This window comes from Hoplias malabaricus, chromosome 3 (genome assembly GCF_029633855.1).
Source record: "Hoplias malabaricus isolate fHopMal1 chromosome 3, fHopMal1.hap1, whole genome shotgun sequence".
NCBI classification, from domain to species: Eukaryota; Metazoa; Chordata; class Actinopteri; order Characiformes; family Erythrinidae; genus Hoplias; species Hoplias malabaricus.
In genome coordinates this window covers 384,036-410,885 of record NC_089802.1, presented here as the reverse complement: position 1 = coordinate 410,885, position 26,850 = coordinate 384,036, and the positions used below count along the sequence as shown (strand labels likewise).

Here is a 26,850-nt window from a genome sequence, read left to right as displayed (position 1 = left end):
CCTCCTAAGCCAAGAAATATTCACATCGCTCACAAACAGCTTTCAAGGCTTCAACTGATGGACACAGTCAGGGCTTCTAGTGATACTCACACTAACTCATTGTTGAGCCTGGGGAATCTGTGTAATCAAATAAAATTGTTGAGTACATGATAAAACCTATATATTGCTCATAATATATGGTTACAATCATAAAGTATTGTTATTATTATTATAGCTTTTTTAATAACACAACAACCAACAGAAAAAGCACTTATTGCAAGAATTGATGTCCAATGCTAGAAAGTGAGCTAATCCGGCTAAAGTTAGCAGTCGAAAACCCTGGCTCACTGTGCAGTAACACCACTCAATAACCTGATTATACCACTTTCTTTAACATAACATTTTACTAACACTGCAAAACATGAAAAAAAGGGCAACAAGATACTACTCCAAATTTTGTCCTCATGTCTGTTCCAGCTCACTCTACTGAGTCAAGTCAGTCCAATATTAACAGCCTCTCTCACTCAGCTCTCACTCTGCCATAATGTCTGTACTGGGAAAAGTGAGCTAGATTCTTCTTGTAGTGAGGTAAACACCCATGAGCTATGTGCCGTAAAGCATTATGCATTTCTCGTGAGAGATCTCTGTCCCATGGTTCTGAAGTTTTTAAAGGAGAAGGCTCGGGAGCTGAGAGGGCATCCTTATTACAGGTCAGAGGAGCCTTGCAATCTTTGTAGTTGTCATTTTTAGGTAAAAATACTAACAATATATTTCTTATTTCAATTATAATTTAACATTTTATTTTTGTACAAATCTTATTTCAAACATTCAGAAGAAATAACAAAAATGTGTAAACATTTGCTTACTTTGTAAACAACTGTAAGTTACCAATAGAATATATTTTATATTATATTTTGTATCCAAACCAACTTCACACAACTGAAGTCATTACTCCCTTGGAGCAAATTCTTTGAACGCAAAGCAAATGTGCCCAAATGATATATACAATTACTCAAATATAGCATTATGCAGCAGAGGAAAAACTCATTATTTATAAAGGTAAAGGAAGCCTGCTGAAAACCCAGTTAAAATGTGCATGCATTAAACACTGCAGTATTCAGGGCACACTGACTCAATGTCTGTTTTTTACTGACGTTATGGCTGTATATTTGACAGATACATGTATATACCTGTATCTGTATGTAATCATTAAAGCTTAGCCCCCTAATCATTGATCTCTAATGATGGCACTGTTTTGTACCACTTTTCTGAAATATAACCCATCTTTTACATTGACAATTAAAACAGTACATCAGCAGCTTCCAGCTTCACATGTGATACGTCGTCCTAGTCAACCCAAGCCTCAAGAAGAAACAAACAAACCAAGTTCATAAAATGATTTCAGTTTAAAACGCACAACTTTTATTAATAGTTTACTCCATGAGCGCTGTATGTTGCTCTCTCTCACTTTCTCCCCATGTTTCACAGCTCTGTGAGTAAGTTTAGAGGGTGGAGGAAGTCGGCCCATTGGGGTGACCCAACTGACCCCAGCTGCTGTCCAGATGCGGGTCAGTGCTGGAGTTCAGTGGTCCGTCCACATGAGTTACAACCCACCATAAAGAATGAGTGAAACAGAAAGGCTGAAGAATGGAGCACATGGTCTTGAATGGCTGGATTAAATTCCACCCCCACCCTCTCTTTTTTTATGTCACAACTAGGAGAATGAACAAAACTGACTTCTGTGGGTAAGTCGAAGGCTGGCTAATTTCAAACTTGAGTCTAAGGAATAAACTGACCATTAATAATGAATCTAATGTTAGGAGTCCTGCAACGGATCAAAGTACCTTTTGTGGCTGCATATTTTTAATTCATGGACTATTCAGTCCAACATTGATGCTGAGTGGTTTTAAACTCCAGCAGCACTGCTGTGTCTGATCCACTCGTACCAGCACAACACACACTAACACGTCACTGCATCCTTGCATTTGTACTGTGGTGATCTTTTAAATGTCCTGAGCATTGAAGAAGTGGGAGAGGGAACAAAGCATGCAGGGCAACAGTTGGCCCACAGCCTTTAAATGGAGAATTACACAGTGCACCTGTCTGGTCAGTGGAGCTGAGAGAATGGACAATGGAGTGATTCTGGCCAAATTGTATATTGTCTCTAATGACCATGTAATTATGAAAAACAACAAATGTAATTACAGAGTAACCACAGTGATCTAGTCACAGGTTTAGAATAGCTGTACAACGTATGTATTTACACATTAATGAACGTCGCAGGAACTAATTTCATGACACTGTTTTGTCACTTTACACATAATCCTGTGTATTAATTTTCTCACCACTGTGTTCGTGAGCTTCTACAGCTTTCTTGATTGTCATTTAATGATGTGCACGTGGTTATTGTTCTGGACACTTGGAACTTGTCCAGATTAGGAAATGTTTCACAGCTTTCCATGACTCCATTGAAACCTCATCAATATTGTAATCAATAAAGTTGCACCCACATTATTTCATATTATAAGAAATGCAAATGTTGTTTTAATAAACCTCCAAACATAAAAATATTAATAACCTCACCCCTGTTCCTTTATCACCTGAGTGTTTTAGGGAATTCCAAAGGTCTCTGACATGTCCAGGCATCTCCATGTGTTTCCGTAAGGCCTTATTAGAGGTTTGAGGCTCTTTCTATCGTTCTGTTATTCTTTCCTAATTAGACGGTGGTCTCTGAATGGTCCCAGAGCATTGGGCTGACCGCTCTAATAGAAATAAAAAGCTCTTTAATCGCTGAATGTATCGTTCGGCCTCCTGAACCTGACACAACCCCTTCCATTCTTTCAGCAGGAGCCATAAAAACCAATGAGGCAGAGCAATATGTTTACCATATGGCCTTTGGTTGTTAAAAGGGAAAAAGGGAAGGTGGTTTGAAAGGGCAAAAGGGGTAAGAACTCTCCAGTGCCCCCCGATACATAGAGGGAAGGCGCAAAGGCCTAGTGTGTGAACATTATCCAGACTCTGGGGTGAAAAGTTGGGAGTGTATGTCAGAGTGTGCTTGTTTGATAGTTACATATGTTTAAAGTGAGTTTGGGTAAAGTGCTCTTGGTTTTATTCCGTTGGGAATTTTGTCCAATATATTACACAATTTTAATAATTCCCAACCCCTACATTTTAGCTAGGAATCCCACAATCCAATGGTCGTATGGCACTCTTCTACTGCATGGTACCTACTAAACTCCCCTCAGAAGTGTAAGTGGTGACATCACAAAACAGTCTGTAATGGGGTCCGCCAGTTTTACAAACCACAACATTGGTGTCATTAATAATGAACGTTGTTTATTCATGTTTTCACATTGTTTTTGTTGTTGTTTGGGACTGAGCACAGCTGTGATTGCACATGACGCCTTTGAAATGTGAAGCCAATCACTGCTGCTTTTCTACCTGCCACCAACACAGTGCCCCGGCACAGATTAACACACTTGGAGAACATTAAATAGCAGCATCTGTTATATTAGCTAACAGATGCACACATCATCTGGTATGTGATTGAAAGAGCAACATGGGGGAGTTATTCAGGGATGGTGAGGTCAGCTATGTACCTGGAATTTCTTCTTATCCCAGGAATGGGCTTCTACATGTCACTGAAGAGTCTTAGTAGAATATAAGATTGAGTGTGTGGGAGCACGTACATGAATGCAGGTATGAGTGAGAGCAAACTGATTTCCTCCCACATATGTTCCCTTAAGCTACAGGATAGCATCCTGACTGGGTACTGCGCTGTGCAAATGGTGCAGCAGAGACTCTGTAGCTAGATTGCTGCGTTTGTCTCTGTATCTGAGATCATGTCCATGGCACGTAGATTAATGGTAATTGGCTTCTTTTTCAGGGGCATCCTAGATCTCAGCGAGGGTCCAGATAATTAGGTTTACTAATCATAGTTTCATTAACCTCCAGCTCCCGCCTCTCTTCCTTTTCCTCCCTTCCCGGTCGAACTCGCCGCTGTCATTTGTTTTTCCGCAGCGCTTAGCTCTGTTGTTCAAATAAAAATGATCACACAATTATTTGCATAAATGGCTGCTTTGGCCCTGTGAATAAATCATGCAGCCCCTCTGTGGTGAGGATGCTAGGACCGGGAGCTTTTATGGGGAAAGAAATGCAGAATTACAATAACAGTGGTTGTCAAATGCATTTGCTCATTGTGAAACTCTGGTGTTGATGGCCACACAGTGATCTCTGTACTGGACACTGCTGCAGAGACAGAAGGACAGAACTGTTCATGATGAGAAAAGGAAAGCCAACAAATAGCTTTGAGCACATTGTGACCTTAGGACATTGCATGCTGGTGTCAAGGTGATTTTATACACATTTTGCTAAAAAATAATACCCAAGTGTCATACACTGTATACTAAATAAAGCTCATATAATGTGCATTAAATATTTTCTTATACAGCACTGTGCAGACGTCTTCGGCGTTTAAGATAATGATCTATATTTAAACTAATGCATTCTCAGTGAGTGTGGTGCTTGTATAAAGTTATATATAATCACAGTAAATATAAAACAAATAAGAAATCAGATGTTTCTCTATAAAGCAGTGGGTGAGAGTGAGTTTAAAGAACAGTGTTTTGTTCAGATTCCCCTTGATTTGCATGAATTTGTTAAATCCACAGCACACGTTATTTAAAATCATTATTAATTCACCACTAAAACTAGGCACTGGATGATGACCTCTGACTAAATGAATCATAAATCCTAAAACTAACCTTACATTTATTTAAGTGTAAACCTGACCCAAACTTTAACCCTAAACATAAGTCCAAACCTAACTCTAAGCTCAAAAAAAAAAAAAAATCTCTTCTTCTGCTTTCACAAACAGAACACTCTGTCTCTGTAGCTGTTCTTCAGCGGCTAATGCATCTTAGAAAAGTTGTCTCTATGGATGTAGTGTGTTTATCTTAAAGAATTATTCTTCAAAGAAAATAAGACCTATGATGATTCTCCTCTTGCGCTCTCTCTCTCTCTCTCTCTCTCTCTCTCGGGCCTGGCAGCAGACACGTGCTGGCCGCTCCATATGGCAGGAACAGATTGCTAGCTGTCCTTCTTGAAAGAGGGCTGCACTGAAATCCAATAGGGGCCAGTGGAGGTATGCTTTTACCAGTGTGTGTGGGGCATGTGCCCAGCTTTGTGTGAGTTCAACCTGGCATCATTTGCACCTCCCAGAGGCCAGCTCTAGGGCAAAAGGGCGCACACTGACCACAACCTCTCCGTTCCTGAAGTCAGGGTGGACGAGCTGTGAGGTTGGCCTGCTTTTATCTGCTGCGTGTTTTAAATCTAAATAGCATGAGTGCATGTGTGAGACCTGGGATATATTTATTTTATGAGGAGCAAAGCTCTGGGGTGACTTTTCCTCATTCAAATTTCTCAGCTGTTGGTTTCCCACCCTGTGGTGGTGGTGTTTTTATTAGTAATGTCTTTATTGGCATTATTGTTTTCTTGTTATTACTGTTATTATTAATATTATTTTGTTGCCTGTTATGCTTTATTATTATTATTTTTCATTGCTCAGCTGTTTGTCTTACACTCTGGGCTATATGATTATTATTATTATATTATTATTATTTAAAATTAAATCTTTTATTTTATAGAACACAACTTAAAATAAAAAAAAAAGATTTAAGCAGTCCCTTTTTTAAAAACAGGAATTTGGATTTAATAATTTTAATGAATATGCTGTAAAACTTCCTGCACTTTGTAGTTGTTCAGTTGGTTGTGTGTTTATCTGCTTCGTTTGTTGGATGTTTGACTTCAGGATCAATGTCACAACACAGACACAACACAGTTTGATTGACAGTGTTGATATCACCTGGTGTTGTGTAATTGTGTGATCAGGCAGTTAGTTCTGGGCTTAGTGACATTTTTTTTCTAGAATGAAGACAATGTATTTATTATATTGCCTGATACTGAGATGGTGGCTTTGATGGACTGGTGCCCTGTTCAGGGTGTGTTTCCTGCCTTAAACCCAGTGCACACAACAGGTTCTGGACTCAGTGTTTAAAGAAACTAAACTAATGTGTGAATTTATGAAGACAATAAAATAGGACCTAATGTAGATCCTTGGGGTACACCGCAGAGAAAATCCATCAAGGATATGCTCAACAAAATGACACCTGAACTGCATTTCAGTCACCTATGTTTAGAACATTTTCAAGAACCCGTAACACTTTAAATCTGGCCACTAACTTATTAACATTACGTTTAAAATATAAATAAACCAAAGCATCTCACCACTCTTTGATGTCTTTGTTCCAACTCAGACCCAGAAGCTCCATTCACATGCGTGAGGATAAGTGAGTGTGATGGCTAAATGAATGAGTTTAATTTAATGTGGGACTGCATCAAGCCGGAGTGTGTTCTCTGGGCAGACAGCATGATGGACGGTGTGTGGAGCAGAGGGCAGATTTGTGAGTGTGATGGCCTTACGCCTGCTTATGACCTTGCCGTCCCACTGCCTCACTGGGCCTGGTCCTGAGGGCTGAAGGCCTGTTTTGTGCGAATGAAGAATGGAACGGCTGTGCCAAGCGAGTGGACAGGAAGAGAGAATAAATACAGCAGGTCCACAGTGACCCTGGTCAAAGTACGCTCAGGGGACATCAGATCTGTTTCTGGGGTCCGGCTGGTGCACGGGTGACCTGTGGGTGAGTGGGGATCGAGTTTTAAACAAGCAAATCCCTCCATGGGGATTTATGGGGAGCAGCAGGGAAAAGGGGCTCGACTGACCTCATCGTGTGTGTGTGTGTGTCTATTGATGTGATGGTGCATGGGCAAAGATAATGTCTGTCATTGAGTATGCGCATGTTTCAATGAAAGCTTAAGCCTAATATATTTTATTGCTTTTACATTGTCCAAGAAGAAAAAATCGCTCTCGCCGTGAAATATTTTCTCTGGTTGCTACTGGATTGTAAACTAATTAGAGCAGTAGCATTAATGCCAACTTTGCGTTTATTAAGACAGAAGCATGAGTCCATGCTGTAGACAGTTTTGAGCATTTATATTTTGTCCTACTACCTGTCGTGCCAAATGTAGTGGTGTAGTAGTATCTGTGGAGTGTACTATGTAGGGAGTAGTGTGCTATTTGGGACAGAGCATAGTTTAAATGTGATGCCACGAAAGCGAGAGACAAAACTGGTACCAATTTCACGCTGTCCTCCTCGTAACAGGGTTCTTATTCGTGGCTTGCCTTGCGTCAACGCAGTGATACATTTCCGTGGAGATGCATTTCAGAGTACAACAGAGGGCTACAGCACACTGGACCTACATGTCATTTTCTTGCTCACAAGGCATGGCCCTTTGGAATGGTAGTAAGATCCTAAATGTACTACATGTACGACAAAGTGGCCGTTATACGTCCGTTCTTGGTGCTGTGTCAGGAAATGCATGCAAACTGTTATGAACATTAGAATGAATGAAGAGTTACAGAAGCAATTCTGGGAGGATCTTTGTAAGCACCGAGCGAGGCCTAGGTGTAGAGTTAGGCATCAAATTCATATGTACATCCCACAAAATAATTAGAATCACTTTATTGGCCTCTGTGCTGCACACAGAGGAATTTGCTCTCCGCATTTAACCCGATCCGTGCAGTGAAACACACATTTACACACACACACACTCTAGGGGGCAGCGAGCACACATGCCCAGAGACGGGGGCAGCCCAAGCCACAGCACCCGGGGGGGGGCAGTTAGGTGCCTTGCTCAAGAGCACTACTGGTGGTGAGGTATATTTTGCCCACATTGTAGGAATCCTGGGAAAGGTTCATTTTCTCAGAGAAAATCTGAGTTTCTAAAATGGGAATAATGTTGATTGACATCCTGAAGTCTGTTCCAAATAAGGATTTATAGAAGTTTGTGTTGCTATATGTCAGTGACGATATATAGCGTGAGTTGTGTGGGTATTTTATTTTATTTTTTTAATAAATGTGCACGTGTGTACGTAGGCAGGGTCAAACTACTGAATGCTCCTTTAATCGGTACCAGATGCGCATCCGTGCCCCTCTCTCCCTTCCTTCTCTCCCTGGCGCACTCCTTTTTTAATTAAGAGGGAAATTATTAAGGCTACAAATTACTCCAGCCCAATGATGCTCCTCGCCGGTGATGGCAAGCAGATGGTGGTTGGCGCGGGACAAAAAGAAGTTACCCCCCCACCCCCCACCTCACCCTCACCCTACCCTCTCCCTCCCCCTTAAAATAGGACCACATTTGCATTTCATGAGGCTGAATCATGTGTGTACGGTGTCCCAGTCATTGGGCTGCGATGCTATGCCTGTCAGACAGTGGCCCTGGCCCAGTGAAGGAGGCCCTGATAGATTAAGGTGGACCTTCTGCTTGTGTCTTCGTCCATTGTGTTCCAGAAATTAAAGGATATTGTCTCCTCATAGACTCATGAGAATAGGGGGTGGGTGGTGATAATGACATTGGATGGTGTAGAATGAAAGGAGTGGGAGAAAAAGAAAATGGGGGTGGGGTGATAATGTAATTATTCTCCAGCTTCGTCCTTGACCCTGAGGAACGATTGTGGCCGGGCGACGGAGCGGCATTGGGAGCGTACACACGCTTGGCAGCCAGCGGGACACCAAACCCAAGTCTATTAACACACTCTAATGTGTTTTCTGTCATTTTCCTGTTTGCCACTTTTAGCATAAAATGTCTCAAAACACCACGCTTGTCTTCTCCACCTTCCCCCTCCAGCCTGGTCTCGGCAAAGTCAGATTCATGCTTCTCCTGCTCTTAATTCTTACTCTTTGAGGGGGTTCCGACAGAAGACACTGGTCTCTGTAGCTAATCCGTACACGTCTGTACAATCCCAGACTCCGTCCCACGCTTTTGTTGCATGTTCACTATTGAGCACTCAGTGTAAAGCTATAATTCTACATTCATGAAGCTTGTATTGTTTTATGATTTTGTTCCGTTGTCCTCCAGAAGACAATAAGCTCTGGTTTTGAGCCTTTGTTCCCATTCAGAGTTGTCCTTCTGAGGGAGATTCTCTCTGAACTTCAGGCTAAAACCCAGATTTCTCCAGCTGCTTGGTGACAGCTGCACTTGCCCTCTGTTAAATAAAATAGAACTGAATAGAACTCTCCACTGTGTGCCATCAGGAAACCATTTAATTTGCTGTGACTGGAAAGATTGGCATTTTTCTTTGGTCTGCGATGAAACTAAAATATGCATCTAATTTTAAATATTTTTTGTAAAATTGATTTGCTAAACATTTTAGGCCCTAAACAAAGCCATTGTTTTTGAAGTAGTTACATTTCCCAATCGATGTGTGTGTTGTAAATGTGTGCGTGTGTGTGTCTATGTATGTATGCGTGTGTTTGGGGGGCCCCATAGCAGATCAGAGGGGGAGAGGGGGCGTGGCTTGTCAGGTCTCTCAGACAGTGTAAAGTTTCGGGGGGTCACTGTGGTCACGTTCATTAATTACCCTCCCATTATCAGATTAGAGACATGAATAAGAGCGATTTGTCTGGTTCACACAGATACTCCCCACAGAGCTCACCTCTTCCCTCAGCTCCGTACATATTCCCCACTAATGTGTTTATCTCTAACGTGTGTGTGTGTGTGTGTGTAGAGAGGAATTCAATCACCTTTAAACACTAACCTCAATCTCTGTTCAGATAATAATTACATTGCAAATGTGTAATAAAAGACACCCACACACTCACACACATGCGTGCACACACCCAGTACACTAGTGCTCTGTGGGTACACACTCGGCTCTTAAATTAAATCTAATGTAGCTACAGCTAATGTGACACACTCTTAAATAGGATTAAATGACCTGTGACATTAGAATAGAATTGAAATCTCCACAAGGCCAAGTTTATTGAAATAATCTTAAGAAAATATGGCTTTTCTCCTTTGTTTATAACACCACCTCACACTGGGGAAATAGAACAAGAGCCACTGACCACAGCATTACGACCTTCAGGGTCCCTCATCCTTACACTCACACTTTATGCCTTCACCACCTTCAGGAACCGGCTGTTCATTTACCGTTTGATACATTCATCCCACCTCAGCAAGTTAATGTCATACACTTCATTTATCAGTAGTTTTAATGTTGCTACTGATTGATGTATAACTTTGTACAGTGCTCAGGTTAATCATCTTTATTTTTTCATGTATGAATTGTTAAGACCAACTGCTTATGAGTTCATTAATATTCATTGTTTGTGTGAGATGTTTAGTTAATGTATTTCTGACTGGTATTTTATATTTTTTTCCTTTGTTTCATGATGATGCTGATCTGTTTTAGACTCTGACCACTGTGTGGCGCTCTTTTACACGCTGTGAGACTTTTCCTAGAGCTTGCACCTTTGCTGTTTTACCACTGGATGGCGCCACTTTCATACACTTGCTTTAGTCACAAAACCAAAAAAGGGTTAATCTACCAATTGTTTAAATGTATGAATAATTAGCTGCTTAGGATGCATCCAGATTTCAGGATGGTGGGATGTAAAATGCTCTTTATGAGAGGCGTACTGAGTTTAATTTGTCACAGTGTTGGCGAGAGGAATCAAATCTAAATCAATTTATTTGTATAGCGCCTTTTACAACTGATGTTGTCACAAAGCAGCTTCACAGTTTCAAAACAGAACATTTAAATCAAAGCCCAATGCAAGCAAGCCGAAGGCGACAGTGGCAGGAAAAACTCCCTCGAGGCTGGAGGAAGAAACCTTGGGAGGAACCAAGACTCACAAAGGGGACCCATCTTCCTCTGATCAAACTATAGATTGAATTTTAAATGATCACCAATGAAGTGTCATTATGCTACATAATAATAATAATAATAAGGTGAGCAGCTGGTCTGGTCTGCAGGAGAATCCAGCAAACAATCTTGCTTGGAAGCGGAAGCGGCTGTGTGTAGAGTTTAATTCCTCTAAAAGCTCAGTCACAGAGTCATATCTGGAAATTATCAATTCCCTGGTGCCTAAAATGCACCTGTTTAGTTCTGATTGGCTTCCTGTCTCTCTATGTATCAAAGGTAAATTAGATGAAAACAGGTTTATTTTCAGATTATTATTTCTAATTAATCATTAAATCAACTTTACAAAATCTAAATATAGAAACTCACAGGTGCAGTAAATAATGTCTCTAAACTCATGTGGTGCACATTCTCTTTCCATGTTTTAAAGGAACCTGAGCTCATTTATTTTACACCAATCTGCTCTAATTATGGAATTTTACAAAAATCAGTGGCACTTCTCTTTGATCACACAACAAAAACAGACCCGATTCAAACAAGCAACAATTCTTTAATGGCTTTTAATAAATACATAAGCAGAGGCATTCATCCGAACAGCTCTTATGCTTTCCACAGAGGGGCATTTTATTTATTGTATTTATTTATTTTATTTTTTTTTACTAAGCTGGCCATCATAAGAGGTCAAGCTTCCTCCTCTGACCATAATAACAAGCACAGTGCCTTTGGAGGAGGTCTACATTCATGTACAGCATAAGCTTGTGGTAGATTAAAAATCCTAGTCATTTTGTGCAGAGGTTAAATTTAAATATTCAGAAAATATGTAATGAAGCGATTAGTGTTGCATTCGTGTTTTAAAGTGAATAAATGAACACAGTGGGAACAACACGGTGACCAGGAGTTGACGAGTTCATAAACACTTAGTCAAAGTCATACTACTTATTGTTCTGATAGTCCCATTCCGTATATATGTATTTACACACTTATGTGGATTAGCTCATTGTTTTGAAGCATGCGTTTGTCCATATAATATTTCAGCCGCAGAATAACCATGAGATCAGGCAGAATATTGAGTTAATGTTGATTTATTATTGGTTTCAGTGCTGTGTTCTAGCAGTGGGATCCTACTCTAGATTGGCTTCTACATGGTCCTCAATGTACAATCAGTACAGAAGTTCACAAGTTGGATATGGACACAACCATCATTTAAAAAGCATGACTTCCTATGAATTTTGGTAAAATATTATATGGCACACGATGTCATCTGGCATAACTGCTCTTAAGTATTTACACTAGCGTTACACGTACATAACACTTCAGAAAACAAGAGTATGGCTTTATAAAATCAGGGCCCATAGTGCATTTTAACATCAGTTAATATTAAACAACTATTCAGGTTCTAATGTCTTTTGTATACAGTGTTCTACAGAACAGATTTTAAAACACCTTATGGAAGCTGACTTTATAAGTTCACACCTGTTTTAGAAAGTGTCATGACTGTAATTCTAATAGATTATAAGCAATTGTACATGCTTATGCCAGCCATTATAATGTGCCACATAACACCATGTAAATACCTTTTTATGAGGCTTTTTGAATACAATTCATAGTATTTAGGAAACAAAATACTGCATATGACCTCTGCCTACCACTGATGGATACAATGCACTTCAAAGATGGCGGACACTGTCAGCATGTCACATTTCAAGTATCAGCAGAACTTCACAACCAACGCTAACAACAAAAGCAGTTTCATATATTTCCATATTCTCACCAACCAAGCCTTTGCCCATGAACCTCTAAGACTCCTTCATTCTGTAGAATAGTAGAATACACACCGCATTTCCAAATGTTTGTAGACACTTTGTCTAAATAGTGATTGCCATGCGTTTAAGCTTCTACAAACTCCATAGAAAACTGTCACCAAGGCACGTGGGTTTAAATCACCATGCTCGGAGCCAAACATGAGCTAGGGGTGTATTAAAACCCCCAAGGTCAGGCTGTTGGTCAGCTGACCTATTTCTATGGAGTGGTTTTTGTCATTCAGAATGAATCCTCTCACATCCCCACTAATGTTCCTGAGGCTAAAGTCAACCAAATCCTCACAGCAATGTGCTGCTCTGCTCTCTACTGTTCCTAGAAGAGTAAGCCTTTGGTCATGCAGTGTACATCAGTCAGTCTGTATAAAGTATTGGCTAGAAGCTCATGGGCTTTTTTTTCTGGCTAGCTGAGGACACAGTGGCTTATAACGCCCAATAGGTATTAATGCAGTATAGGCACTCGCATTTAGGACTGAACAAAGCCATTTGAATTCCCACTGGCATTTGCTGAAGTAATGCCCTCCTGTTACAGTATTAACATTCATTTACAGAGAATAGAATCAGTAAAATAAGGGATACTACCACGCTACTCCAATTAGCCTCAAAACTACTAGTAAAACAAACAAATGTTTTCTCCCAGCACTAAAATCCCTACATCTACCCTCCTCCAGTCCAATTGCTGCACTACAATCAAACATTTCAAACATTTTATTATAAAATGAGTCTGTGTTGTTTTTGGTAAGTTCTGTATGTACAGAAGCAAGTAGGCACATGTACATGTCACTTCTTCTCACAGGCATTGGCTTTAAATCTTCTTTCTGGCTAAATAAAGGCTAAATGGCTATAGGAATGGTAAATACATAGCACCATTTTGTTGAATAGAAAAAAAAAAAAAGAAACAATGAACTTAATATCGCTTAGAAGCAGAAAATGGCCAACCCTTCTATATTTACCTCAGTCTAAGTCCTCTCTACATTTATATCAGCTCAGTCTCATTCCAAACACCTGTCCTCCCTGTTGCTATAGTTTAATACATGCTCTTTGGTTAAAATACTTCAAACATCTTTATTTGTATCTATTTATCTGGCAGTATACGAAAATAAAATCGACACACATTATGGCTAATGATGCACTTGCCTCTGACAAACACACACTTTAGGCACTTAATTAGCTCAACACAAGAAGAAGAAAGCTTTTTTAAGAGGTTCTTTGTCAACAAACACAACAATACTATGTACATATATGTAAAAAGTGTTATAAATATGTTTTAAATCATAGATACTATATACATCTTCAAATCATGACAGTATTGAGTGTTATGTCTTTTTTGTTTTTTTTTTTCTTTTTGTTTTGTTTTTTGTCTTTTTTTTTGAGGGACACCCAAGGGAAGTTATGGGCTGTTGAAACTTGTCTGTGGATGCAGTGCGGTAATCATTAGCATCAGAGCTTAGACGTCTGGTGGCCGACTAGGGAGCGCCGCCTCATTCTCGTTTCCTCAAGATGACGTAGATTAAGCCACTGATGAGTGCCAGAGGGAGGGCCACCCAGGCCAGGATGTAGGCAAAGCCGAAGGATTCGGATGAGCCGTGCCACTGAGGACTCATCACCGTGTAGATGACTGCTCCACTCAGGACAAACAGACCTGGAGAAGGGAGGACAGAAGATATTCAGACCAGTTGGAACAACAAGATTAGGAAGATGAGTTGTAAATCTTTGTATGTCTTGCAATTGTTAAGCTTTGAAACCACTATTTCATCCCAGTTAGTCTTTACAATGACACTTTTGATTAATGCAATATTTCCCAAACCTGAAAGACCCACTGGTTTAAAACCAGCTGCGGGACGTATGGCCACAACCTGCTTTATCCATCCCTTTAAAGATCTGCCTTTCTGAGTCAACTTTACTTATTTAGGAGCAAACCAAAATGTCCTCGCTCTTAAATCCCCCAGAGTTTACTCTGCATGGTCAAGTTGAGTGAAGCTATTTCTGTATTAACTGGATTCTCTGCTTCTATGGAATGTTCATAAAGATAAGTATTTTCATTAATGTATTCCAAATTTGACATGGATATAGGTAGGACTCTCAGTCTGTCCAGTCTGGACTATGGTCCTCCGTTTGGAGATGCCCAATATAAAGCACCAGGTCTACTTGCATACATAGCTGAACTAAGTCTCCTTTTAGCACTGCTGACATTTCACTTCCCTCAATGTCCTCGTCTGAACCTGGCTGCATCTCTTCCAGCCCACTCTGAGCAGACATAGTCGAGTCTGACTAGCCCACCATCAACGGCGTGACAAGGCACTTTCGGATTGTTCTCAGGTCCGGCAGGACGCAAGCCACCCCCGGAGTGCCAGCAGTGACATTTCATCTTGTGGCAGAGCCTCTGTTTCCGGTGCCAAGCCGGTGGGCACTAAGCTCCACTCTGCCCATATCCTCAACTTCCCTCTGACATTCAGAACTTGCTAACGAGCAACTCCAACAGCTTTCAGTCCTAAAGGCCAAGCGGCCTGCAAGCCAAACTCTCTGGGTTTTCCACTTTACAGTACAGTTAGGAACATGCTTGATATAAAATCCTGGGGGTCCGTTTCTTCTCCTGTAAATCTCTTGCTTGGGAGATACTGTGTCCTGACAGAAGCATGACTCAAGCGGGATTGTTCCCTAGGCCTAATTATAGCCCAGATACTAATGTAATTCCCCAGAACAAATGACCTCAGGAAGCTGGTGTAATTGACATGGATGGCTTTTAAGTGTTTTCTGCCCATTCTGTTGTATAACAAAAGGTGACAGGAGGCATTAGATTAGACTGACCATGTCTCAGTCTCTAACAGAGGAGCAGCAGCTCACTGAGCTGCCACCAAAGCCAATAAACCATGACTTGAAGGACAAAACAAACTTCAAGACACAATGATTCATCATTTATTTTTTTCTAATCCAAGCAAGGACACCAGAACAATGGCTAGCCTTGTTTACAGTTAGGGCTGTTATTATATCTGCATATGATGCACCAAAGGAAGAGAAAAGTGCCTTGTCATGTCACTGTTTTTAATGTTTCATTTAAAACACCTCAAACACATATTGTGCACTGTTTCAACTGACAACTGGGCACAGCATGTAAAATGACAGCTTGTACAATTACGCTGTGGTCTTTTTAAAGCAGTTCAAATGCTCATTGTATATGTGTCTAATGAAAGAATACAGCAAGAGCTGGACAGTGCAACAATGAACAGAAAAACTGTTGCTGTTTTTGCTCATTGCCCTGACGAAGCAGCAGCATAAGCAACAACATAGAAATATCCAATGAGTAGACAATTCTAACTGTTACCACCGCCGTGGTTGTGGTTTCCAAAGCCTGTGGTTTCCATTAGAGATGGTGTTTTGCAATGTTACCAGTTACACTTGAGCGGGGTGGTTGAGTCGAGTACTGTAGGTACCATGCAGGGGAATAGCACCATTTCAGTGTAAGTAGTCCCACATTTTTAGCACAAGTTTAGCACATTTCTATTTGTCCATTAATCATGCCGTGTTCAAATGTAGTAGTAAACTAAAAGTCCATAAGAAATGGAGATATGTTTTTCTTTGGACAGTGATATGTTATCACTATAGAATGAGATCATATCTATGATTTTAATGACACTAAAGACAGTGGTGACACTGGACGCTCCAGTATTAGTCCGGTATCAGTGATGGTTGTTCAATGTGGGCATTTTTTTTTTATTGTATGTGGTTTACAATCTTAAGTAAGATGCACTGTGATGTGAGTCAAAAGGAAAGAATAAAGTTGTTTGGCCATTTACAGTAAAGCTATTGTCAGCACTCACTTGCAAAGATCTGGAAGGCTCCGGTCAGGAAGAATCGTCCACCCTTCTGCAGTGTAAAGAGCTGGCAGAAGAATAGGAAGAGGGACAGGAAGCTGAAGATGATTGACAGGATCATCAAGGCCTGGACTGACTGAATCCATACTGCAGAGAGAGAGAGAAACTTGCATTAGGTCATTTGTTCCCTTGCATTGCAGACAAGTCTCTTTAATGTTGGAGGTTCTTTATGGACTGATAGAACTGAGCACAGGTCGAGGGCAATTACATTCATTGCTGTTACCCCAGGCCTGCATTAGTTTCTAAAACAACCAAGTTCAGAAGCCGTCTCTTTGAGCATGTGAGAGTTGGTCAGACATGAAAACATTCAGAAGACACAACATGATACACACCATCCAGCTAAACCTAACCTGGCAAGTTGGGACATGCCAGACCTATGTTTACCCCACCTAAAGCAATCTATGTTCTCTCTGGCTGTCCGGTTCTCTTAATGGTCCATGCTAAACTCTGCAGTATCCTGTTCCTAAAAGCTGCAGACAATTAGAATGATACCAGCTCTTCACCAATCGATCCTCTGCTCTTGTCCTTGAGCCAGAGGGATGTAAACAAGGTCTGTTAACCCTCCCTGGCACCTGGGCTTGATGGGTTTAAAAGCTCCATATGAATCCATCTTTCAAAACATTCTGCATTAGGTGCCTGGCAACTTTGACAAAGGGGAGTGAGTCAGGGTGTGTATACTTTCAGTTCCATTAGTACTTTCAGAATGCCAGGAAATGCACCGTTGTTTTGTTCCTGTATTAGCGCTGGGCGATATGAGCGCAAATCATTATCACAATTAATTGTACATTTTACCATGATTACAATGAATGAACAATTTTGTTTGTATTTTTGTCCCCTAATAGTTCAGTGTTGAGGCTTAGACTGTAAATATGCTCCAGTATTAAAACTGGGATATTTTTTCTTATGTTGCTAGGAGCTTTTTCCTCTCGTTTCCTATATACATTTGTCTTCGAAACATTCAGGTTTTTTCTCAGCGTTTAAATTTAACTTTTTGTTCAATGTCATCTTAAAGCAAAATACATCCAAACCACAGACGCTTGGTTTGTCTTTGGTACGAGCTGTTTGAGTCGCTCAGTCGGCCTCTGCGTTTAGGTTTTCCTCCATGTGGCAGATAGGGGGCAGAATCACGTAACTGCAGCTTGGTAGCGTGGTTTTAAAGGGACAGTACATGAACACACAGGGGGGACACGACAGAATATAAATAATCAATACAGGCAAGATTGTCGATTTAGATTGATTTTCGATTAATTGCCCAGCCCTATCCTGAAGCTATTTGCTGGATAGCGGCATTGAACGGTCAAACAAAATGGCTGATGGTGCACAAAGTACACATCATAAGAAGTAACAGGGACAGCCAGGTGTTACTTGATGTACTACACAGGACAATTGGCATTGGCTTCCCTTATTACTATCAACCTGATTTTAAAGTCTAAAGACCACAGTGGTCTTCAGTTTTGCCATTTGTTTACCCTCCTTTTGCTATGATAAGTTTTTACACACTAAATTATATTTTTAAAGTAGATGGATTACTCTCCAAGATTTATGTATGTTTTCCTTCTTGGCACATCTTACTTTTTTATGTAAGGCTGCACACTGCTCTTTGAACTTAACAATTATAATTCTACTCACGGTTGTGTTTCATGTATGTGTAACCGAACTAACTGTTCTACATGAGGTTCTGTTGTTTGAAACGAGGAATTTTATGCTTTTGATGTCACTCTGGATGGGATATAGTTCCACTTACTTGCTAAACATATCCAGTAATATATATTGTAATTGACGTACCTTGAGTAATGTTCAAAATGTTTGCCATAGCCCTGATATTGTTTCCTTATGTAATATTAACAGTGTCCGAGTATCCAGAGGTTAACATTCCATTATGGCCAGCCCTACTATTACTAAGGGCTGACTCTAATGTAAGTCTTAGACAGCAACAAAGTTTTGATGGCAGCCTTAACTGCCTGTGAGACATCTATTGTGAAAGGTTTAGGGTTAGGGTCTTTGAAATGCTTATTTTTCCATATTCTTATTCTGGAACATGCCACTGCTCGGTTAAATAAAGCAAAAACACCAATGATCATTAACTGGTCAAATGCTATTGACTTATTTAATTAAAAATTAGGACCACTTATGCTACAGTTCATATTGTTAAGTCATACCTATAACATATGAATAATATTTTTAATTCAAGGATTGTCCACATGAGTTTGGTAGAAATTCTCTTGCTCTCTTCTCTCCTAGCCTCCCTTTCAATGTCAGTAATCTGACTTGTGGTATGCTAAAATTTTCTAGCACGTCTATTTCTTGTTCAAGGGTCATGCACAGGGGCTTCAGGTTTCTCTCACCCCACTCTCTATCTCAGGAACTCTATATTAAATGGTCATAGGTTTGAAGACCACTGTTCCAACCAGTGATTTCCACTATTTTACAGTGCACCCATTGCTGAGACTAGTATTTTTCAGTGCATTCTAGTAAAAGGGATGCTCTAGAGCAGCTGTAGATCCTCAAATGTTGGTTTGAGAGGTATGAAGTCATCAGCATTGGGGCTGTGGAGATATGGAGTGAGGGCCGCTATGTTCATTGCAACTGGAATGAGTTTAAGGGGTGTCTGCAATGCGGAACAAACCCTCCAGCCTCAGTACAAGTACAGTACTGTTGACCGTATAGTGTCATTAGACTCTTACAAATGTTGGTGGTTTCCTGTGTACAGTGCTTAGCAAGAAATGTCTGTAGAGGCCAGCATTGTATCTTCTGTGTACATCTGGCATCGGCTTGATTATACAAGTTTCTTAAAATACACATGAACTTTCTATTTTCGTTGGATGTAGAACTCCCTTCCTTCCCTCCACACACTGCCTGTATCTTCCTCTCAGATCTCCTAGTATGCAAACCAACCTCCATTTTCTGCTCATCTTGCTTTTTTCATACATTATTGCTTTAATAGCCGAAAATGAGGGGTTCATATTGTATTGCTGCTGACCCGTGCATGCTGGAAAATAGATCTGAGCTACTAAACAGTGAATAACTTTGGGGAAGACACACAGACGAAGCTTGATAGAATTGTTAGCTCACCATTAATTGTTATTAATGTCATATTGTGCTAGGAAATTAATGCCATTAAGGTTTGGTAAGAATGTCCTGGGTTCACCTAACCTGAATTTGACTGGGAGTGCATGAGGGTCTTGACCTTCCTAAATCTGCCCAATGAATCAGATTCCTCGCACGCATGAGCTCCTCTACCTCGGCAGCTGTTGCACATCACTCACAAACTATGGAAATCGCTGGTAAACAAATACACAACGAGTCAATCAGCCCACTAAAAGCCCCATTTAAGCCCCCTAATTAAGATACAAGGGCACTCCATTAGGCGTAATAGTAAAAGTTGATACTGTTGCTGTATGGAGACCCTTCATCGATTTACCAGTGCTGACGTTAATACTGGAAAACCATAACAAATGGAGATAATGCTATGGTTTCTAGACTGTTACAAAGGCGATCTATACCAAGAGATTTCACTCAATGGTTCTGTCACCAGCGCCATCAGGCGGCCTGGCAGCTCCTTGACCAAACCCAACTCTTCTGCAATGCTGCGAGTGCTAGACCTGGACAAACAAACCCACAGAGGCATGAGCTGACGCAGCAGGGCATGCTGGGGTAGCTCATTACCAAAACACACACTGAGAGAGACTGTTCATACTGAAACCATTACATCATCCGATTTCAGGCAGCAGGGAACATTCTCAAAGTGCCAGCTCCTTCAGGGTAATACAGATTTCCAAACCCAGAACCTAAACCTGGAGCTTCATATTCAGACCGTTTAGGGGTGGGGAACCTTAAAGCTACAATATTACATACAGCAAGCAGCTGATGCATCTGCTTAAAATCTCCTTAAAGTCCACTGAAGCTAAGAAGGTTTGTGCCTGGATGTTTGAAGTGGTATTGGTGGAGCCAACAGGGGGTGCTCTCCCTGGGTTCCGTCCATCGTTCGTCAGTCATCCTTCAGATGAGACATAAGATCCCTGGGCACTTCTTCAATAGGGTCAGGGTGTTACCCCAGTGTTTGGCTGAATCTGTTACTGTGGTCACTTTTGGCTTCCTGATCACCCCCATTTTCAAATACTTTGGCTCGTGCACTCCCTCTCATCCTCTGTCTACCAAATAGCTGATGAGTAAGAGCACCAGCATGGATTGTTTCCTGCCTAATCTTCCGGGTGGATGCTGCATTTTGGAAGTGGTTGAGGTGACTCCCTAATGTTCCAAAACATGTAAAGCACTTTGGGATGTAGAGAAGCACTGTATGTGTAACTATCACCAAACAACTCTTATGGAAAATTACATCATTCACTCCTTGGTTCAACTACATTTGCAAACATACGCATATTCATCTTTCTATAGATTTGCCCTGCCCATTGCCCCTGACGTTGCAAGTAGTGTTTTAGCGTGTTATTACGTGTCTATAGCGTCATCCACTCCTTAGTCCACTGAGTTTTATCTGCGAAGATATGTCCCAACTATAGTTATAAGGAGTGGGTTTTTTTTGGGTTTTTTTAAGGAGTCCTTCAGGATACAGTCACGTGAAAATGCCTAAGCAAATGCCAAAAGTGGATGCATAGAAATGCATGGAAAATGTGAGACAAATGTCCTTACTGGGTTCCGCACAATATCACAGACACTAATTTACAAACACTCCTTAGAACTCACTGCTCTGTTTCAGTGCCCATAAATGAGCCTTAACTCCACACTAGGCACATCCCAGCCACTCTACTATAATGTATCATCATGCTTTCTAAAAATGCAGAACTGTAATTCATGTGGAGCGCCCCCATCCCTCCTTCTGATCTTGCCACTCATGTTATCTGAATCTGATCTGTGGGTGTGAGCATGTGACCCGAACCTTCAGCACGCTATGTTCAGCATGGAGTAGGCTGAGGATCTCCCAGCATTTCACTCAAACACACACACATGCATACACACACACACGGATAGCTGTCTAAATTGAGCCACTTTAAATACTCCAGCCATGCCCCACCCTACATCTCCCTGAGCTATGGCCCTAGCCTGAGATCTCCACTCCCAAACAAGGGTCCACTCAGCTCGGCCACAGGGCATTACTGCAACTATTTATATTGCAGAGATGAGCTTCGGAGGCTGTGGGGGGGATCTCTCTCGCTTTCTCTCATTGCATAGCTTCATTCTCACCCATAGATGGCAGTACAGAAGCTTGGGATGACAAGGACACACCCACCATAAAGCATGAAAAACATGCAAGGGGGTCCATGACAGTTATGCCAAGTTCAGGCCCTCTGCAAAAAGAGCAGGGTGGGTGCTTCCAAGTGACCATTGCTTTTAACCTTTGGAACAGACGTGAGGCCATTAAGCTCATGCCACTTTTTACTGCTGTCAAAAATTGTCACCTCCCAGAAGGCGAAACCATTCTTAAATATTGGTGCGTGAAGAGATTTTCTATTCATCCGTCTGCCATAACAATCTCATTGTGCAAACAGCAGCTGATGTGGTCACATGATGGAGATACGTGGTTTTACATGTGCAGATGTTTAGGCTGCAGTCAAGTCTCTGGATATTCATTTATGATCAGCCCGTGAACCAATAATGAAACAAGCAGTGAAATGACCTACCTCCAGTTTCCTTAGTCATACAGTTGTAGACTTCTCCCTCTAAGGTACAGTTGGACCAGAGGTCACTAGTGCTGCCGGGGGTTGAAGCCCAAGCCTGTGCAAAGACACAGCAGCACTCATTAAATAGGAAACACAAGGTATCAAACTGTTAAATATGATTGAGAAAATTATAATAAGAGTAAAGTATCATATAGGATGTGTCTCAATACCTTCTCAATACCTAATGCCTTGCTCCCTATTACTTATATAAGCAGCGGTGTAGGTGAAGCACCACCAACGAAAGTTAAAACCCTTATCAAAGTTCTGCTAACGTTTACCAGCATACTATTGCACATGTTTAAACGTTTAGCTAATACGTTTGACAAATAAAATATCAGCTATAGCTAACATGCTAATCTCTGAATACCCTTGTTCTAGAAAAATGCTAAAATAAACAAGCATTGCCAATAAAAAGCTGTCTACACAGTCATGCCCTTGAGACTGTGGATATGTAATATCATGTTAACAATAGAACATCCCATCTGATAAAAACAGCAGACACTCACATTGACGATAGTGGACACAAAGAGCAGTGCTAGGACTGCGATGTGCAGGAAGATGATTCCACAAAGCAGGATCAGCATGTTTCCTTAAGGTCCTGCATAAACAGAGTGGACACACATCACTGTGCTGGCCTTCATCTAACGGTCAGAGCAGGGCTGGGTGTGCCGCATCGTACCTGCCCAGCTCTCCACACAGTGTGCAGCCTGTGTGAATCAACAGCTGCTAAATAGTGCACCCATTTATACTCAAGGTTTTGGAAGCCAGAAAGAGTGTGTGTGTGTGTGTCCGTCCTTCCATACAAAACACAGGCTTGTGCATAAGTTTGGGCACTCTTTCTGAAATGATGTTTAGTTGATTTTCTAAAGACAAATGCATTAACTGAATGAAAAAAATGAAAAAAAAAAAATCACCCCCTACAGAAGAGGTTTCTGTAGGGGGTGATTTTTTTTTTTCATTTTTTTTTTTTTATATAAATCTACCAATGCAACAGTATCTGACAAATATCAAATGCTTCATGTGTCTACACTCAGGTTTGTACTATGCAGGCAATTTGAGGGAGGCTGACCCACCCAAAACAGGTAAAAACAACAGTTCCTGGTGTGGGACAGGTTCAAAGCATACATTATATACATTAATGATAATGTTTACAGAGAAAAAGGAGCCTCAAACAAGCGAAATACAGTAAAGATTGTAAGACGTCAGTGCACTGAAGCCTGCCCCTACACTGGACTGGGCTCTCTTCACTGTGCCCACAGTTTCCCCCCAGAATATACAGGGATTAATATGTGCACCGATGCCAGACGTGTCAGAGGACGGTGTAACTATATTGTTTTAACATCACCACATGAAAAAAAAAGAAAATATTTAAGAAATTCTGACATCCAGCACATCACACACTACATTAAGGTGGAGTAACTGCAGCACAGATGCATAAAGTTTGAGCCAAGTCAGGATTCTGTAAGAGCCAAACTGTACAAGCCTCACTGGGTTAGAGCCCCTCAACAAGAACAGACACAATGTAGACATTTCTGAATATTTATATAAGGTTTTGGGAAAAAAAATGTTTATTATTTATTAAGTCAGTAATAAAAAAGCATTACACTTCTAATAAAGTTCCGTGCACCTGTTCCTTAAAGAGCAGTCACAGCTTGATCAAAATAAGGATAAACTAAATATAAAGTAAACACCCTCACAGTACAAAGTAACTGTACTAAAAACGTCTCGTGTCCCTCAGGTGCCAGTAAACAACTGTTTACTCCGAGTTCTCACCCTTCATCAACAAACAGAAGTCTAATAAAAGTGCAACTTACTGGAGCAAAGTGCAAGTAAATCCAGAGAGTAGGAGGAGCGGGGACTCGGTTCTGGAGTAGTGCAGCTTCAGTAGCGAGTCCAGACTACAGCGGTATCCCCCGTCACTCACAGCCAGAGACTAAAGCGCTGGGACCCGCCGCTCTGCACTTTTTAAACACTCTCATTAAGGACAACGCCCTGCAGCGAGTCAGCGGCTCGCTCTCCCTCCTCGCTCCACCCGTATTCTGCCCAGGCCACGCCCACTGGGTCAGGATTGGCTGACATCAACGGGGGCCTGACAATGACTGTAAAACAAATGACCAATCACAGCGGGAGGCGGGATTCCACTCGTCAGTTATGACGCACGTGGGAGAACGCTGCTAATAATGAACAGTGTTTCTTAAACAGCCGCGCGAGACTTGACGTGTTAACGTTGATACGCGCACATTTTATTAACGCAGTAGTTTTTTTTTATCATTTTTTTTAAAACTCAAATAAGCAAGTAAATAAATAAATAAATAAATAAATAATGCCCTCGCCTCCATAGCGTTTATCAGTCACTTCATGCAGAGGTTCCCTTTCCAATGTGGGGGTGGAGCTAGGGAGTTTAGTCACTACTAGTAGTTACCATAGAAGGCTGCTTGGTTGTCATGGTTACAGTCAAACATGTCATCACCAAAACAGAAGAGCTCTGAAGGGTGTTTATCGCGGATTTTATTAATATAAATTATTTAATTTACCTATATTTGTGAATAATCAGTTTTCTGAAGTTATTTCAAAGAGATTCCAAACACTGCCACACAATACAATAAATCAATCAATCAATCGGTCTATAGCTCATTTTAATCCATTTTCCTATGTTTGCTGAAAAATGCCTGTTGTGACGTATCTCAAAGCAACATCACGAACTTAAGTTTCTATGACGACGTGTTGTTGTGTTGTAAGGGAGTGGGTGTAAATTGTTATACTGCAATGGAAGTGACATTTACATAAAATAATAATAATGAAGTAATGCTTTAATGAATGTGACTGTAGATATTCTGTGAAGGAATTATCCCTGTCTGGGAATCCTAAAGAGTGTCTCTCTGGATGGCGTTCTCTTCCAAGCGTGTTGATCAGTTACTGACGCTAGAGTCTGAGAAACATGGAGCCTACCGCACACTGTTTTTTCTTCTGAATACAGAATTAATAGTTACTTATCTCCTCAAAGCCAGTGAAGTCCAGGGATTTGCTTGAAGCGTGAACTGAGAGCTGTTTTTCTGAGTAACATTTGACTGAGTTACTGTAATAAAATAACAACCTGTAAGATTCAGTCAGAAATATGAATACAGTCACTGTTCTGTAAGATTTTCACATCCTTCCATTGTTTGATCTAGCTCTCTATAAGACATGGTACAGTCCTAATATAAATAATCTACACACTATAACTGGAATCCTTCATTCACAAGGAATAGTGATGAATATACAGAGTTCCCTCAGCACAGCGTCTCAGGCTGTGGTTGTCTGGGGAATGAAGCACACAAACATGAGATATTTGAGGGAGGGGTTCCCTCAACAGACACCCTGACTCATGCTGTACGTGTGTGTGTGTGTGTGTGTGCGCGCTCACACTCATGATTCATCCTCTGAGAGGCTTTCAGGAATGTGTAGAATTCCTGAACTAAGGAAACTCCCCCTCTCCTCACTCACTTTCTGTCTCTAATCATATTTCTGGAGAAGGATGTGAATGGAGAGAGAGAGGGAGCGAGGGAGGAGGAGGAGAGGAATGTTGAGAGCTTTGATCCATCATAAGATGCTTTCAACACCTCTCTCTTCAACCTGATAGACGTAAGAGATAAACACTCTACCTACAAAACCATCTGGATGCACTTTGGGGCAACACTAGGGCTTTAAAAAATTAATAATGAATAAATGTATTGATATATTTAGTGCCTATATTAATATATATGTATATCTCCATCCTCCATCCATCCTCACCCCTCACACACAGTAGATGAGTGTAAATATGTGCTTGCACTGAAACATCAGTCACCAACACTCAAACTTATCCTCCACAGCCAAATGAATCGCTGTATTGAATCGTGGTTGTTTTATGTATTTTACTGTACTGTATTCTTTTACTGGCCCTCTGCCCACACTTTATAAATGTCATCCTCACCTGTAAATGGCTCTGAACTGATCTGAAATGATGGTCATATCGGAGAGGAAACTATTGCACCAATACCACAGTGGATATCTGTCTTAAAATTACAACACGAACGTCATTATTATACTCCACTGATTTGTAATTGGCAGAACACAGCCTCTGTTGTTGCTACTCTAGGCTCAGCACTGCAGAAACTGCACTATGTACCTTGTGTTCATATTCCTCAGTGTTCACACAGCCATTGTGTTGAGATGATATGGAAAAATGAACATGGACAGTTCTCTAGCACTGCGAATGCTTCTAGCTGTTTGAGATCTGCTTTGTTGTTTCAGCTATTTCAGATCCACTTTAGACTCAAGACTCTGAATAATGAATCCACAATCTCATCCCGCTGAAACATTTGGTCCATTCAGAACCATGCCCTGTGGAAAACGGAGACATCGATTAGCGACCTTGACTCTCTCTGAATGCCTTCTTTTATTGCTTGACATTTATTTGAGTGGTCAGTCTGGAGCATTACCATAAGTCATGTCTTATTTAAAGTAGAGGTTCCACCATGTTTGCTGCTCAGCTCTTAAAGGTACTCACGTGATTAAATATTCATTTTAGAGGCAGATTCACCTTGAGTTCTAAATGAATATGAACATGACTCAAATCTAGTGTCTGATTTCTTAATCCATTTCATGTTTATCATGCGTTCGTTTTCCGCAGTGTTTCTTCCAGTTCAGAGTTGAGGGGGGTCCGGGTTCTACCAAGAATCACTGAGATCAAGGCAGGAGCACACCCTGGACAGGGTGCTGTGGGAGGA

At 41.0% G+C, this 26,850-nt stretch overlaps 2 protein-coding genes across 3 annotated transcripts in view; one reads left to right on the top strand and one right to left on the bottom strand.

Annotated features, from left to right (window-relative positions):
- The window catches only part of si:ch211-152f22.4 (zinc finger BED domain-containing protein 4), a 186,432-nt gene that overhangs the window by 97,633 nt on the left and 61,949 nt on the right, over nt 1-26,850 (top strand). The gene's annotated exons all lie outside the window — the stretch shown is intronic.
- Nucleotides 11,300-24,052, bottom strand: pmp22b (peripheral myelin protein 22b). The gene is made up of 5 exons (XM_066666601.1): nt 23,917-24,052; nt 22,609-22,700; nt 22,064-22,157; nt 16,374-16,514; nt 11,300-14,197 (listed from the first exon to the last, which is right to left on the bottom strand). Exons 2-5 carry the CDS (start codon nt 22,684-22,686, stop codon nt 14,037-14,039), a joined length of 474 nt encoding a protein of 157 aa, XP_066522698.1. The 5' UTR covers nt 22,687-22,700; nt 23,917-24,052; the 3' UTR covers nt 11,300-14,036.

Coding starts and splice junctions, on each gene's coding strand:
- pmp22b (XM_066666601.1), bottom strand. CDS start 22,686: ATGCTGATCCTGCTTTGTGGAATCATCTTCCTGCACATCGCAGTCCTA. Junction 22,158..22,608: donor TTGTGTCCACTATCGTCAAT/GTGAGTGTCTGC, acceptor GTCTTTGCACAG/GCTTGGGCTTCAACCCCCGG. Junction 16,515..22,063: donor TATGACTAAGGAAACTGGAG/GTAGGTCATTTC, acceptor CTCTCTCTGCAG/TATGGATTCAGTCAGTCCAG.